This window comes from Tubulanus polymorphus, chromosome 6, assembly GCF_964204645.1.
Source record: "Tubulanus polymorphus chromosome 6, tnTubPoly1.2, whole genome shotgun sequence".
Taxonomy (NCBI): domain Eukaryota; kingdom Metazoa; phylum Nemertea; class Palaeonemertea; order Tubulaniformes; family Tubulanidae; genus Tubulanus; species Tubulanus polymorphus.
Genome location: NC_134030.1, coordinates 10,764,473 through 10,781,388, shown reverse-complemented (window position 1 = coordinate 10,781,388; position 16,916 = coordinate 10,764,473). Strand labels below are relative to the sequence as shown.

The window sequence follows — 16,916 nt, the reverse complement described above, 5'->3', positions numbered from 1 at the left end:
AAGTTATCTTTAACCAACCTTTGAGCAACTGGCCCCATCACTGTAAAGCCCAACGCATAATTCAATTCAATTAAACTCTATATCATATGGATTGAGGCGTACGAAGTACACGATTGAGGAAACAAAAGAAAAAGAAACGTGTTTTCGAGCATTCCCCTGTGTTGAGTGCATTCACGAGAAACATGGTTTTGGGAAACAATGTTTCCGAGATCAAACGTGCTTGATTCCGTATTTCTGTGTTTCCCAGCATCGTGTACGGCTTTAGGGATAATGAAATTCTTTCCGTATTCTGCTGTATTATCTTTGTTATACATGAAGAACACATTTCATCCGAAAAAAAATTTGGGGCAAATGAAATCAATACGGTTTTCGAGAAACCCAGATTAAATATCATATTTCATTCACAAAAATTCACCCGATCTGCAGTAGGAATCGTCATCAAAAGTTGTAAATAAGTTCAATAATCTATATCCGATCCTTAAGTTCATCCCAATAACAATACCAGCTAGAAGTAGTTTAACCATTTTGCAGCGCATGACATTTTGAAAACATTGTATGACACCTAATGCGCGTGTGACGTTTTGGAAACATCCTGCACCTATCGATTTTGAGTTTAAAACCGTATAGAGCAAACAATAAAGGAACACATAGGAGATGATTTGATATGAAACAAAATCGAAATTCCGATTTCTATAACGGAAAATGCAGTGTATGCAGCAAAAATTAAAGGATCAATAGGGACTCAAACTCAAAACACAAATATAAAGACAATCTGATACTGAACCGACATTTTACCATTTGACATTTTGGAGAAATTTCGTTTAGATCTTTGAGCAGGGCTTACGAGTGCCCCTTACAAGCCTTAGAGGACAGTTCTTAGATTAGGACTTGATTTGAAAAGTAGAGGACATAGAGGACAAAATATACCAAGAAAATGTATCAGTAACGTATAGCAAACTAAGCATATTTCAATTCACATAAAAAGTTTCCGATAATTAATTTCAGATGGTTAAAATGAAAAATGAAAAAACCAAGGTATTTGCAGACTAGTCAAAATGCATATCTGAAATTCCACTTGCCCCTTCAAAAATCTTCTCGCCCTACACATGCTGTCCGACTGGTGGCACAATCATCTGATGTATCAATAGGGAAAAAGCTTTAAATGATATAAAACTGCACTAGCCCAGTGGACGAGTGATAATGATAACCTACTAACAGCCCTAATGAGAATATACTTGTCCCGGGCAATCAGACAAGCGTTTAGATCGGACCCTGGGGCATCGGAATGAATTGTACCTGCTGTTCGGAGGACTTAGAGGATATTTCTTCAAATCAGAGGACATTAGAGGACACTTTTCCAAATAAGAGGATTTAGAAGACATCTGGGAGCCCTGTTTCTTATATACAAAGACTACACTGGCCTCGCATTTAGCTTGACTAGATCAATCTTATCTGGGACGTTTAAGCGAATTATGGGGCAGTGATCATCAGCGATCATCATTATAAGCTGAGGAAATCTAAATGTTTCATCAGAGATGCATTCAACAATTGACTCCGTGGTAAGTGCAGCCCTGCTATAAGCAGGGATGAAAACGGCCCATCTTGAAAAAGTCGGAAAACATTTTCAAAAAAAAAGAATTTTTTTGGGGAACAAAAATCAGTAACTTTTAGCCAAAAGACTTCCTTTTGGTCAAAATGTTATAGTTTGGGCCTGAATTAGAGCCGCTTTTTAAAAGAGACGCCATATTGGTTTCTCTGACTCCACAGTTGTGCAAACAACTGCCGAAAACCGTCTTAAGGAGCACTAACTACAGAGCACCCCGATGTGACGCCCACGATTGAGGTGATTAAAGCGATTGAGGTGATTTACACTGTTCTCAGGAATAAAGAAAATGTTAGAAAAGGTCGGAAATCCGTCTATGGTCGGAAGATTTTCATCCCTGTATAAGTCGATATTCTTCTATGAAAAACTTATAAACAGAGAATCGAGAAATTCAGTTCAAAAGAAGCAACTTTGGTTACTAATAATAACAAAATTTCTAGGCCCTATAGCGCGATAATTCCATGCAAAAAAGCTAAGTTCAAATGCGCTCCTCCAGGATAAAGTCAAGGTATGTACGGAATAGTTAAGTTTTGATCATGGATTTAAATTCATATACACTCAGTAAAATACTACCGTATATAGATTCTACTAAAAAATTTCTTACGATGCGTGGGTTTTTCTTAAAAGCAACTTCGGTAACGCCAAATCAAAAAAAAAAATTTGTTTGGATCTTTTCTTACCTGCAATTCGGGTGGTCCGCCCTCGTCACGTATCAGTAATAAATAACTCTGTCCATCGATCATCACTTCTTTCTTAAACCGTCCGCCTGCAATAAAAATCCGTTGTTGAATTCATCGCACGGATAACCAATACGACTATTAAAACGCGGTTCGAACGCGCTTGAAACGCAGTAGGCCTAGCTAGCCGCGTCGTTCATTGAGACATAAAACGCTATCGACTTTTCTCTACGTGCGTGCTATAAGCTTTGTATGCGCAGCTATCATCCGCCCAAAATCAGCCTAATCACCGATAGTGCACCAGATATCCTTAAGCAACGTGACTAAAAACAGACGGTTCGATTCGAATACGACGTATACGCGTGCCGAACTGAAGTGCGATCGAGTTATCAACGTTGATCAATAGCAAACCAACAGCTAAAATGTGTATTAGTTACCGTAATAGTTCGATCGATTTACTCTTACGAACGAACTATTAGAAAAAAATATCGCGAGGCCACGCAAACAAATAACGCGTTTCTCATCCTCACCGAGCACCGAGGCTTCACTCACAATCAGCCGTGATTTCTGTTTTGATAGCTAGCATATTTCAAATTGATTATCATAAATTGGTCACAGCAATGAATTACCCGTACATCCCACTCACAGGACCCCATCCACTTACAATCCAGCTGGATTATTGTTTAACCTAAAACCATAACACCATTGATGAGACCTATATCCTCGTTGCGACGATAATACAACAAGAATCCCACGATAAAGACGAGAAAATAATAAAGTGCGAAAAATTTTCCTTAAGCTGGTATAGTTTATTCGACGTTTCGACTCTATATCAATACTCATTCAGGAATACTGAATAGCCAAAGCAGTTACAAGCTAAAGCAGTTACTATGTCATAGGCCTACTATTTCTTAGATTTTACCACTTTTGATTACTATTAAAGTAGTCTCTTTGTTCTGGAGAGTATAAATATACTTCATAATTTCCGTTATAACTCAGTATTTCTGAAGATGACTATTTTAGTCGAAACGTCAAATAAACTACCAGCTCAAAGAAACATTTTTGGACTTTTATTTTTTCGTGTTTATTTCGGGATTCTTGTTATAAAACCGTAACATTTTGAATCAATTTGAAAAATTTATCTTCAAGCCACGATCAACTGGAATGCTCGGCCACTTTTTAACGCTTCATTATTCAGAATCACCCATTCACATTCACCCGAATATCGTCCTCAAAAATCCACCCATATGAACGAGAAACTCAGTTGCTTTTTGTGTAGCCGTAACATAAAATCTTTTATATATTACCTTCAGGTGATTCCTCCTGCATATATGTACCAGTAAGATATCGATGAACCAATGCCGATTTTCCACTGTTCACCGAACCCAAAATTCCCTACAAGTAAAAACGAAATCCGAGTCTGAACGTTTTTTTCCAGCGCTCAGTGCAGGACACTACAGTAGGAGTTACCGTCTTCCAGGATGTTCAGTATAATCATCACAAACCTAATCGTGTCATATTGATTCTAAGTCACTGACGATGAGAAGGTTGCCATGTAAAAATGCTTTGTCCCCAGCGGCCAGTTCGGCAGTCATGACTTAGATTTAACACCGGTCCAGTGTTCACCTTTTAGGATTTCAAAGCGGCTGCATTCATTATTAAGTGTACGAATTCGTGGCTGCCCAAGTAGCAAGGCTTTCAACCCCCCAAAAAACTATGGGAAATTAAGCTAAATTTTGATGTACATGTATATAATTTTCTATTTTTCACATTAGCTCAATTTAAAGCCGAAGCAATTATCTGCATTGATAGAAAATCCAATCTGATGGGGGCAGCAGATATTCTATTAGCAGTGGCTGATTTTCAGAGGGGTGGATGGAAAAATGAAACTGTGGCCGTCCCACTAAAACCTGTTGTGGAGAAGACTGCTTTCAGTCTTACGCCAACTGTCCTGATTTCTACAGCCGATCTAAGTAGGTTAGAGTTCCCGGACCACATTAATGGGCCAGTAATGACAGTACAACTCGAGTGAAGTAGCTGTCTCCACAGAATTAAGGTTTTGAAAGGGTGGCATTTGAAATCTATCCATCTGAAAATCGGACATTAGCTACCCCAAAATCAATTGATACCAATGTTCCTAGTTAAGCTATGTGCTAATGTTACAGATAGCAGCATAAAAGTTCCGCCGTTTTTCAAATAATTTTTGAGAAAAATCGAAACCCAATAGCTTTGCCCCTTTAGACCAAGAGCTTTCACAAGAACCAGAGAAAACCGGCAAGAACTAGAGCTATTAGTAGACGATCGAATGAAACACTCAAATCTGCGCACACTGTTGATAATCGAAGAAGTCCCACAATTCGAATTATATGTGAAATAATTTATCAAAACGAAACCACACCGCTTCGGCTGTTGACTAACAGCCATCATCAGGTGGAATGATCATGCCTAATTCATACACAAATTTGGCGGTGGTGGCCATCTTGAATGAACTGTTGAATTACCCGCAATCAACAATTGGGCACATCCTCTATGCACTCCTAACCTGAATAACAAATTATGAGATAATTGGTCCAAAATAGTGGATTGTAGATCAAGAACAAGCTCCAAATTGCCTATTGCGCACACAAATATGACTCCAATAAGGTCCATCAATCGAAATTTCTTCAAAACTGGATTCCATCTACGGACAAACGAATGGAAAACAGACCAAAAGTCACTGCAATAGCCTGGTGGGGACTGGAGTCCCAAGTGGGTTAAAAATGAAAATTACAGAGTTGATAGTGCCCATGAACAATCTCATTTAAAATGACTTTCAAGGACTTTTATGACTCCAATTCCAGGACTTAAATATAAATAAGCGTCAAGGTAAAGCCGTGAATTCTGAAATCTACATTTTCCAGGCATCCTTATCTTATCAATAGATTTTTGATTTTTGAGAACTGTAACAGTGAACTTGTATTCCGGATCTGCAGGAATGCCATTCAAAGACCATGACAATGATTTAACGATTTTAGAGCCTATACCATCATACTCAAGGCCTTGGAATTAACCCCTTCCCATTCCAAAACTTCAAGGACTGCTATGAACGTTGAAATCAATTCTTTTCCTCATTCGAGTATTTCTTCATGAGATTTTGGAATGACCGCGGAAAACTTTTTTTAAACATTAAGTCTGAAAATTGTATTCAAATGATTTTTCTCAAAAAATTCTGGTGAAAATATGACAAGAGGACTACTGGGAATAAATTGTCGGAATTCCTAGCGACGATCCGACTTTGAATTCAAGCAACTCTATTAACAAGGCCTTCTCAGACCGAGGCAATCAAAGAATGTGGCACAGTACTCTCATCAGTATACACAGACACACGCGCGCACACAACTATTCTCAACACTGAAACTCCGCGAGTCGGAAGGAATGAATTGAACAGCAACAAGTCTCCCAGTGTACACACACTCGTTCATTTATACAGACGGAACAGAAATATTTCCCAGTATCGCTACGCCGGAGATCAGCCACTTAAACCACTTTATCGTCGGAATCCGGCGAGGAGAAAGGCGAGAAAGATTGCCACCATCATCATCATCATCATCATCATGATCATCATCAACATCAGCCAGGCGGCAAAAATCAGGTCAAATCAAAGAGCTACCGTGGAATTCATATATGTACACATGTTCTTTACATCGGATGATTCGATAGTTCAGGAATTGCCTCAATCAGGCTGTCGGTCTTGGGTGAAAATCGATCTTTAAAAGTTTCTCCGCCCAAAAACGTCAGTTTAGGGCGTATGTGATGAAATTACGTAAATGCACATGCACATGCGAAACCGCACATGGCTCATAGCATGCATGGCATTAGATAAGTAACAATGGTATTTGGAAAAATTACTCTAGAATAGAATCTCACATTCCTGACTTTTCCCTGATTTCAAAGGATAAAGCCCAGATTACCTGATTTTTCCCTGCAGGGAAACCCATTCCCAGATTCTCTGATTTTCCCTGGTCTGTACGAACCCCATCATCGTACGGGTTGCTTGGAAAATGAATCTATACGAAGTTTATACGATACATTATAATGAAGCAGCAAGGACGTCTCTCAAAACAGTTGTATCTTCCCTTCATTTATGATACAGGGTGTCAGACCACTTATTATTGCTACTTCCGAAATTTTCTCGAGTTTACCACGCTAGAGCTAAGGGGCAATATATATAGCAGCAAAGCAAAGGTTTTTCACCAATGACGGATTCATTAAAACGTCATTTTGGATCTTGTGATTCAACATTCAGTGAAAACTACACGCTATTGACACAACTCCAAAATTCTCAGAGTTTTCCAATTTCTGAATCTAATCAAATTCCTTGTAATCTTTTAGCATTTTCCCATTTCAGATCAGCGGTCACGCGTAATGAAGCTTATCAAAGGACATGACAAAGTGTCACAAAACATATTCATGACTTTTCATGAACATATTCATCATGGAAATTTGATTTGGTCACCGAGAATACAGATGAAACTGCTCGTCTCACAAAACACGACAGCAATTTTTTCAGAAATCACTGCAATTGTTGAAAGAAACCCAAAACAAATAGTTGTTCAGACACTGGGGTAGCATTCTAAGACAATGAGCTGGAGCTGGAATTTCTTTCAACAAATGCAGTGATTTCTAAAAAAAGCTTTATCAACAACTTTTGAAGTGGCGCATCCGTTAACTAATGATAACAAAAAATCAACGTTCTCCATTCTCCAATGGTTCGCAGGGGCAGATCCAGACAGAAGCACAAGGAGCACGTACTCCGTCACAATTGTCCAGCGCCTTTTTGAAAATACGATGGCAATATTTTTCAGGGCACCTTTTCAGCCCCGCAAAGTTAAGCTTATACTCTATATTCTCCCAATAGTTTGCAGGGGCAGATCCAGACAGAAGCACGAGGAGCACATGCTCCCATCATAATTTTCCAGCGCCTTTTTTTAGAAAATACAATGGCAATATTCTTCAGGGCACTTTTTCCACCCGCGACTAATAAGACAGCAGTCCACAGCGCAAAGTTTAGCTTATCCTCTCTATATTCTCTTAAAATGTCGCCCTAGTGCCTAAAAATTATATGAAAATGCACTGAAAAATTTGAAATTTTTCGCACCCTTGTTCTGGCTGTGTGGATACTTAACTTGCCATGGACACTTGACTTAAATTTGTGTGATCAGACCAGGGGATGACGTCGCTCCAACCCCCCTCCCTATTATTTAGGTTTTACAGAATAAGGGCTTATCATAATCATTCCTTTGAACATATTCAATGTATATACCAAAACTGAGCTGACAAGATGATACTTAAACCTACCAGTTTGATATCCGGAACTGAACGACTGAGGGTCCATTCTTGACTATTCACGAAAGAATCTGCAAAACAAAACCATGCATAATTGAGGGGTCCTGCTGGTACACTATGCCAACTTCAGAAGCAGTCATGAAATGCTCAACAATCTGACCAGATAATTTCTACATTCATTGCCCCCTCGCCAATGTGTGAACATACAGAAACCGATTACAGTTCTGGTACTTGAAATGGGCATCAATACTAGTGTCTATTTCAACCTAACTTGAGAGCATTCCTGGTGGCCTAGCTCAGTTTTGGTAGTACATAGATAGTAGTGATAGAAGTCTTATTAGGACCACAAAGGACTAGCAGTGGACCTAAAATATCGTTTTTTAATCCATTTTAAACTGTATTGTACAGTTTCGAATGGAATAAAAAATGATGATTTAGGTCGACTGCCTGTCCTTTCCGGTCCTATTAAGACCTTTATCAGTGTATATGTGCTACCAAAAATTTGCGAGCTAGGCCACCCAGAATGCTCTCAAGTCAGGTTGAAATAGACATTAGAAAATCATCAGTTATTGCTATAAGACAAAGACTGTAGATATTGTCTGGTCAGATTCAATTGAAAATGATCCAATGCTTAACCCTTAGATATAGATAAGGGTAAGCATTGGATCACTGCCAATTCATAATCCATCATTTATTTAAACATTAACCATATTCAATCCACCAAATTGCTATTGATGGACGATCCAAGCAGAATAACGAATTGAAGGATCACGAGTCAATTTTGCCATTGGCATTAAATCCCCTAAATCAAAAATGTATCATTCAGGTAATCATTTCCCAGTATCAAAGCCCATAATCAGGTGCCTGGCATGAAAATCCAATTCTTCTGATGATCCTTGACCTTTTAGACTAAAAGTAGGCGACAAGTATTTTGTTTGTTGCCAGTGATTAATTGATGTTTTTGATTTTTGTTGCATCAGCTCCGTTCTGATAGCTTACCTTCAATGCAAACAACGTGATCTCGCACGCGATCTTGCAGATCGGCGTCGCGAATCTCTTCGATCAAATCGTATATGGCGTAAATGCTCGGGTGAACGGATTCGAATCGTTGGATCTCCTGTCGAATGGACAGAGAGTTGTTCAATTGCGGCTGCTGTTGCTGCTGCTGCTGCATTATATACCGAGAACTCATCGTCACAATCAGTGCAGGTATCCTCCTCGCTAAATCTAGAAGCCTATCCGGTCACTACCTACGTTAAATCCATCGTATTCGCGGCAGACGATCGGATCAAGTTAGGCCTAAGCCTAACAAACATGTCAAAAAAAATTTTCGCTGAATCAAAATGGCTCACTTCCTTTGCTGTAAAGTCAGCGACCGCTTCAACGAAGTTGTGCACACTATTTATCGCCAAAAACAGTCGTAGCGATTGGATATGCTGGTCGTTGATCAACGGTGGCCAGTTGGGTTTAGGAATAAAAATGAAAGCCACATTTTCTGTATAATATGAATTCTCTTTTCTGGACGGGTTTTGGTGGAGGGTATGTTCAATAACAAGAAAGAATTCATCATTTTGGAATCCAAAGAAAAAACGAAGTCGACTGATCAGCGGGCCAGAAGTTTTTCCTCAAACTATTCATTCATGCGTTTTCATAATCATACAACAATTTGAAAAAGCAGCAACTTCTAAAAATCCCTCAGATGCTCGATAAAAACTTCAGATGGTGGTTTCTTAAATCTAATTGAGGGTTTTAACTAGTGATTCTTTGAAGAAAAGTACTGTGACGGAATAGGCATGTTCCGAATAACAAAATCCGACTTTTCAATATAAGGTTTTTTGAAGAAGAGTAGGAAAAATCGGGACCATCAATATTCATCCGATAAAGCGAATATCCGAATTTGGTCGATGCGACTAATGCAAGGTTTACTGTACCTAGCCGCCGTCACAGAGGGACTCAGTCGTTTCTTCGGACACTGGTAACATCGGTGTTCAACTCTTGTATGTCGCATTTGCAGCCCACGATTCCATATCCAGATCTAGTCGTTTGATGAGACTGATAGTCCTTTTGTTGTTTGTGTTGTTGTTGTTGTTGTGTTGTTGTTTTTAAATTTTTTGTTAAGTACCAGATCCAGTTCCACTTTCTGTGGGTTAAGAGTTAACTCGTGAGTTGGAACAGTTCAATTTTTTGAGTGATAAGCTCTGATTGAAATCTTACCACAGCACCGTGGAACTGAATCCAGCCACGGAGAGGCAACCAGCGGCGGGTCCAGGGTGCACCGTGCACCGCCTAAAAAGTCCTCGCTGTTTTTATAGGGGCTTACCTTTTTGTGAGAAAGAAGAGAAAGCATGTGAAAAATCCCTGAAAATGAGCAGGCCTAAGCTTTTACGTCTCGTCTAGGTCTTAAATTGATTGCGCTGGTAGCCGCTTCCGGCTCCGCATTTTGTGATTGGTTTTCCATAAGTAATGAATGCTTTAAATTTAGGGAAAATCGCTATTGAATTTGCGTGCGAGTAGAAACGTACTCTGATCGTGCCTAGAACGCGTCCCCGCTCATCTAATTTAATAAATTTTCTGGGCGAGGACCTACCAGATCCCCTTCCTAATTCGTGCACCCCCCCCCCCACCCCCTCAATGAACTCCTGGATCTGCCGCTGGCAACAAACGATTCAATTGATCCTTACCTGAATATATTTTTCGAGGTCGTCGCTCTACGCAATTATTGCGCCATCCTAACAACTCAGCTGATGAAGCCCTACGAGCCGGATCCTCGTCACAATGTTCGCTTATGGTACAGAATTCAAACTTGTTAATCAAAGCGCCGACTCTTGACGGAGAATACTGCAGCGACTTCTTCATAAGGCACGAATTATATTTGCCAGAATAAAATTCTGTAGTACGAATCTATTTCATTTTCAGTTTATCAATCGCCATACACGCCGTATATATACATGCTAGACATGAAAAATACCAGGAAGTGAATGGAGATTTATTGAATATATATAGAGAGAGATTTGATACTATTTTATATCCGGATTTAGATGCTTTAGTTTCACTATGGACTTTGCGACATAAATGATGGTACAACCTGGCCTGGCCGGTGTGATAATGACGATCATGGCAATTAAACGGTTTCTTTCCAAATCTTTATAGTACGCACTGTACCATGTCTGTACCATCTGCTAGTCAGTACGGTGAAATATAGCTAAATCACCGTAAAAAATCGAAGATGAAATTGGATAATACGAATGATCAAGTTTATTCATTGTTTGGTCACGTGTTCAAATTCGTTAAATCACGGACTCTGAAACGTTTTGATCTTAAAATAGGGATTGACCCTGTTGTTTGTTTAATTGGTAGATTTCGTTTGATTTTTTTTCACTCTAAAATGTAAAAAATCAACGATATATAATTTTCATTTTTATCTCAATCGACCGTTGAGCCAACGGACAACTGTACGAATACGTAACGTGATGTACATTGATTGGCAGCGCCTTTTCAACGTTCGGGGACATTCTCATATATTTTCAATACTGGTACTGCTATACCATATTTCTCGTGTTTGAAATCATGGCAAAGAAAATATCAATGTATACATTTTTCAAAATCAAGTTATCGTTTTATTTTTATTTTACACGTGTTTCATATTAATCGTGCGACGTATATAAATCATTTCAAGTGTTTTCAATCTTTAGACATTCGATAAGCCATCTGCTGTAACTATCTGTAGAACCAAAAGAATTAAATCGGCATTCTTCGCTGGAATCGTCGATCATCAAACCCTTAAATTCCCTGTCAAGATTAATGAACTAATTTCAAGTAAGAACAAAAGTGTTGCTGGGGTTTTAGATTCAATCGTCACACTTCCGGGTCACCAATGTCGAAATTATTTACTTAAAAAATCCTCCCCAATTATCAACATTTTATTGATTTTTTTCGACAAATTCTTGTTTAATATCGAACATTTTTATTATATTTTTCAAAAAACACCAATTTTAGGTGTTTTTACGCAACTCTTCATTAGTCCTTTAATGTTCTGCAGATACGTGAAACGTGCAACACCAAATACAAAATTTGTTAATCAAGACCCAATATAAGGAAGCTAGACAGATAGCATCATGTAGTAGCGTTTGTGTATATCAAATTGGGTAATCATTACAATATATATGTGACTGTAATTGTGCATACAACTGTAAACTGTTAATTTTGTTTGTATCCTGTGCTCTCATAGACTTGTATAATTTCAGGGGCAATAAAATTAAATCGTAATCATCATAAGCGGAAATGGCGCAAATGAAGTGCGCGGGAAGATTAGTGCGCGTACTCGTTGCTGTTCCTCTCGTGCGGCGGCATGCAAACGTAATGTTTATACGTACCTTGATGTTGAAATACAATAAGTTTAAGTTGCGCAGCCTGAATCTAATAATCCTTCGCCTAACAACTGACTAGATAAATATAAGATAAGGTTGGTTCAAAAAATCGTTGTCAAATGCATGGCAGAGTGTATGGCAGAGCGTTTCGTGAACTTTTCATGGATTCGAAATCCACGGCGGTAATTCACGTTGTTGCTGCTTACTACACCCGTTAACGTTTGAAAATTGATAAAATTGGCCATCCCTGTAGCCCGGGAAAAATATCTATAATTAGCATTTCATGAGTGGACAATTTTTTTTCAAAACGTATTTTGAAGGCATTTTGTAAAATTTGTAACAAAGCCCGTCGTTTTCAAACTATTTTACTCTCAGGCGTCAAACGGGGAGGTGGAGGGATGACAACTTTTTGACCTGACTACATATCTCAAGATTGAAAAGAATGTTTTGGCACGTGGATTAGAAAAAAAGCTAAATTATTTCGTGACTTCATAATCTATATCTTAGGCCATTTTCATTACCTGGTAGAATCTTCCAATTAGTCTTCGATACACAACTGTTCGGTCTTGTTCCGATCTCGTTGCGTCCGCTTACATTATCGATAACTAAAAGGAAAGAAAATGAAAAAGATAATCAATTTTTGTTTTTTCGCGAATCCACTGCGCAGACGAATGATGACATTCCATTCGATTCATGATTCTCGCCGGCAAATGAACTTAAGATTTCATAATAGCATGTTTTCAATATAATTCGTAAAATCACAGATTTTAAATTATAATCAATTTACCAGGCTTGCCTCCGCTCCTAGGGATGCATTTATGATATCCAGCACCCAGATGAATACAGGATTCGCCCATTCTGCATGGATTTATCAATTGACACGCATCAACTTAAGAACAACAAGAAAATTGATTTTTATTTATGGTTCGACGGAAAAGTCATGTGTACATCATTAAGGCAAGGAGAAATATAGAGAAATATTCTATGTTAACCTATCATGTTAAGATCGATTCATGAATATTTTTTTTCTCAAATTAATAAACTCCAGGACCCGGTTCCACATGTGAGTGAGAGTTAACTCGGGTTTAAAATTAGTTCTTTTTCAATGTTTTTAACTCTAGAGTCTAAATTAACTCACAACTGTGGAACTGGAGCCAGGTACACATTATTAACCCCTTCAGTGCATCCACACCGCAGTGCGGTGTATAAATCGGTGGTGGACTTTGCTAGTACATCGCATTGTGGTGTATTGATTTTATTAGTAATAAGTTTTTTTTATCTCTGTTGAAAGGTATGGCAGCACCTATCAAACAAAGTAAAACATTGGTAACTGACGATACACCGCTCTAAGCCTGCTATTCTATTTAGATAGAATTATTTCGAATTTTCAAACATTTTCAAAAGATTGTCTCCAGCACTTTCGGGTAAGTGAGCTCTGTATAGTCAAATCGAATCTCGTTCAATCTGCATTACTCTAAGACTACGGGCAGCCATGAACTGATGCAAAACAAAATTTAAAAATCGAAGGGAATCAATATAGATTAGTTTTTGCGCAATGATTATTCTCATCTTTACCATTGAATTCGTTTTTGCTAACCTAACTATGTCCGTAACACTTATCTACATAGCTATAACTGTTTTTGCTCTATATAAGTTTCATTATTATGGTTTCTGTCATCTATCACTTTATTATGCGTGCGTGCGTATGTGTGCGTGCGTATGTGTGTATGTGAGTGTGTGAGGGAGTGTGAGTGTGGTTCTTTGCATGTTGGGGGACTTGTACGTTTGACATAAGTCTTAACTGGCTTCTTCAAGTCTCCCCTGCTTAATATTAAAATATTTCATTTAACTTCATTTTTATAATGTACAATGATATATTGTAATATTTAGTGGAAATTTAAAAAAAATATATTATTGGCCCTTATCAGCCACCGCACTTAGGTATATAGGTTTAAGTTCTTTGATGTGATAAACATTATTTTCACGGAAATAAAGTCGGAAATTGATACATTCATACTATTGGACAAGACAGGGGAGGATCGAAGAGGGCGGGGTCAGGGGCAGATCCTGGAAATTCGGAAGGCCAGGTCCAGAAGAAAAGACATTTTTCAGATGAAGCAACTATTTCATAGGCTAGTATCGGGATCCAACCCTCGGCATTTTGAAGAAATACGTCAGAAAATATACATTTTACAAAAGGATGAGTGTCTAATTTGTAGGTTTTAACTATCATCTGACTTGACAAAAAGGCAACCTCAGTGAGAAGGCAAGGATCTGGACTTCCGAGATCCCACCTGAATCCGTCCCCTCGAAATGAAATACTTACAATCTAACAAGAGTTTTTGTTTTCTAACGCCGCATACGGAACATGACCAGCCGCCACAATCATGGGTGAAAATCTGAGGTTGCCTTTCGCCATTCGATGGCGATCTCTCATCAAACGCGATATTTGTCTGCAAAATGAGAATTACACATTTCAAACAGCATTAAGTATCTAGAGCAAAGAAACCTAGGCTTCGTGGACATGCAAAATTGTTTCTAACTTCGTGGAAATATCATATCGATAAGATATCTGAGCTCTATTTTTTGTATGCCATTCCAGATGAAAAAACCCTCTAACTTCTAAAATATTTTTAAAGCATACTATGGAGCCACATTCATTACTTTTATACAAGTTCGATCATGGAAAAACGAAAACTATTTGCTAGGGCGCAAAAACGAAGTTTTCATTTTTGCTCTATAAGTTTTGTTTTCCATGATTGTCATATAATAATGAACCCCAATAAAGCTTGCCAGTATAAAAAGCCATTTATAGCAATCAGAGAGGATCGACATATCGGTAATTCACTAGGAGGACGACCAGCCCGATTCGGGTGTTTTTATTTTTTCAATGTGTAATTTCGGATTAAATTATTTTGTTAAAATTTGTAATTTTGATTATCTGTCATACAAAGTGTAATACACACTTTGATAAAGGATAAACTACTACTACTACTATAATTTTCTTATCGACATTTAGGCGATTAATTAGATCGGCGTGTCTATATAATCACTCACGGATTTCACCGAGTTTGATTTGGGCTTTACGTGTGCGTTTTCAGAAGGCGAAAAAATTTCATAAACAATGTTTGATAGAGTGTATGAATAGTACGCCGAATCCCTCTGGGCATCTCTCAAAACAGTTGGAATACGCCATATACTTGGCAAACACGAGAAAAAATACACAAGAAATACGATTTCAAAAAAGATTGTAGATCATGTTAGTTGCTTCTTCCTATGACTCGTTAATCATAACCCTGTCCAAAATGACATTACAAGCGTATGACAAGATGAATATATATATTTGTGAGAATGTACGCTGAAATGAAAAAAATTTGTGTAAAATTGTTTTTTATACTCACGGCGTTATAATTTATGTAAAACGGTAGACCAGTTAGATCGATGCTGATTCGGCCCACTGCATATCTACATCCCCATACCTTCCCATACGACGGAGGTTGTCCAGTCGTTCGAGCAAATAACCAGTCGTTAGTGATGATCAGTAAACTCTGAAAATACACACGGTAGACTTTTCCCAAAATTTCCACAGATCGATAGGAATCTATTGATGATTTACTGATAACAATTTCTAAAAGTAATTATCGTGCTATCTAAGAAATTCGAGGCCTTTTTAATAGCTTGGTTTACGGGGTAGACCTATTCAATTAAAATTTGAGAGGAGGAAATGTAATTCAAAAAAGATTCCTTTAGTGAGATATAATCACTTTTTGAAGGAAAAGGGAACTGTCGATAGGGCAATAAACATATGCCCAAACAAATGATGCTTGGAAAGTTCGGGAATTCTGCACACTGCGAACAAAAAAGAACCTAGCATTTTCCATTTTTTTCATCATTCTAGCCAGGATCCTCATTCGGCGGATGTGAAATTTTTTTTCACTGCTCATTTTTTTCGCTGAATTCGTTACACGGACGGGAATAGAAAATATAAGATTTATTTCTATTTGAATTTTCGTCAAATTTCGGAGGCTGTTCCCGTAAACCAAGCTATTGAGGATAAGACCTAACTTACATATCGTTCGAAAAAATTAGATTATCAACATCACAACTTACATTTGGACAGAATAGCGCCTTACTAAAATTCGCGGTTCTTTCTCTTTGGAGAGAATTGAAAGGCCTCGAAATGGCGTAGTTCTTATCTTGACCGGCGGGTAATGTGAGATATTCCCTCGGATAACTGCCACCCATTCCTTCGCAGTATACGCGCGTTTTCAAATTGAATCTCGGTCCAACGTCTAAGATGTATTCGCCGTCTGCGGTGATGGCGTACGCGTTCTTCAAATACGCGCATGATGTGTTGTAGAACAAGAATTGGTTGGAGACGCGATTAGCAAAATTCGACGAAACTAGCAAACTAGCAATCACGACCGCCACCGCTGTGAACCTCATCGTCAGCTGCGTATACCCCGATATTTCAGGATAACAATTTCTGGTCAACTATCCAAATTGGAAGGATCAAATTGAAATTCTGAAAAGATACGCTATCACTAACAAGCATATGCACATACACTGTATATAACATTTTTTTCTCATTTTCTTCCGCGAATAGCTCAACAGAGAAAATCCCCCCCCCCCGATTGATCTCTTTTACTAACTCATTTAGTAAATTATCTACTGATGTGAGATCTCAATCTCTAATTGAAAGAATAAGTAGATGTTTATGAAGAGAATAAGTTTACTTATATATTACATCGAATAACAAATCATACTCACCCAACCACACCGGTTTCGACCAACTCTAATGAACTGGCTGAAATGTCACATAACTAACCCTGGTCCTTGTTAGGATCTCCAATTGCATTAATGCTGGCAATTAAAGTTACCCGAAGTTTGCCGTTTCGAGCGGCAGTTTCGAGTGTCAATATTCGAAATGGTCCCACATCCGGC

The 16,916-nt window shown here is 38.3% G+C and overlaps 2 protein-coding genes across 2 annotated transcripts in view; both read right to left on the bottom strand.

Moving 5' to 3' along the window:
* LOC141907619 (arf-GAP with GTPase, ANK repeat and PH domain-containing protein 1-like) overlaps positions 1 to 8,945 on the bottom strand; it is a 32,010-nt gene extending 23,065 nt beyond the window's left edge. The window contains exons 1-4 of the mRNA XM_074797325.1: positions 8,605 to 8,945; positions 7,618 to 7,676; positions 3,588 to 3,675; positions 2,284 to 2,369 (exon numbers count right to left, since the gene is read on the bottom strand). Coding sequence (XP_074653426.1) covers positions 2,284 to 2,369; positions 3,588 to 3,675; positions 7,618 to 7,676; positions 8,605 to 8,797 — 426 coding nt within the window. The 5' untranslated portion in view covers positions 8,798 to 8,945. The remainder of the gene's footprint in view (positions 1 to 2,283; positions 2,370 to 3,587; positions 3,676 to 7,617; positions 7,677 to 8,604) is intronic.
* A 2,310-nt stretch (positions 8,946 to 11,255) lies between these two features.
* LOC141907734 (A disintegrin and metalloproteinase with thrombospondin motifs 9-like) lies at positions 11,256 to 16,418 on the bottom strand. The gene is made up of 7 exons (XM_074797474.1): positions 16,083 to 16,418; positions 15,374 to 15,520; positions 14,299 to 14,425; positions 12,760 to 12,861; positions 12,494 to 12,577; positions 11,979 to 12,047; positions 11,256 to 11,394 (listed from the first exon to the last, which is right to left on the bottom strand). Exons 1-6 carry the CDS (start codon positions 16,416 to 16,418, stop codon positions 12,037 to 12,039), a joined length of 807 nt encoding a protein of 268 aa, XP_074653575.1. The 3' UTR covers positions 11,256 to 11,394; positions 11,979 to 12,036.
* Between the last annotated feature and the right edge of the window lie 498 nt (positions 16,419 to 16,916).

Coding starts and splice junctions, on each gene's coding strand:
- LOC141907734 (XM_074797474.1), bottom strand. CDS start 16,418: ATGAGGTTCACAGCGGTGGCGGTCGTGATTGCTAGTTTGCTAGTTTCG. Junction 15,521..16,082: donor AGGCGCTATTCTGTCCAAAT/GTAAGTTGTGAT, acceptor GTGTATTTTCAG/AGTTTACTGATCATCACTAA. Junction 12,578..12,759: donor TAGGAGCGGAGGCAAGCCTG/GTAAATTGATTA, acceptor CTTTCCTTTTAG/TTATCGATAATGTAAGCGGA.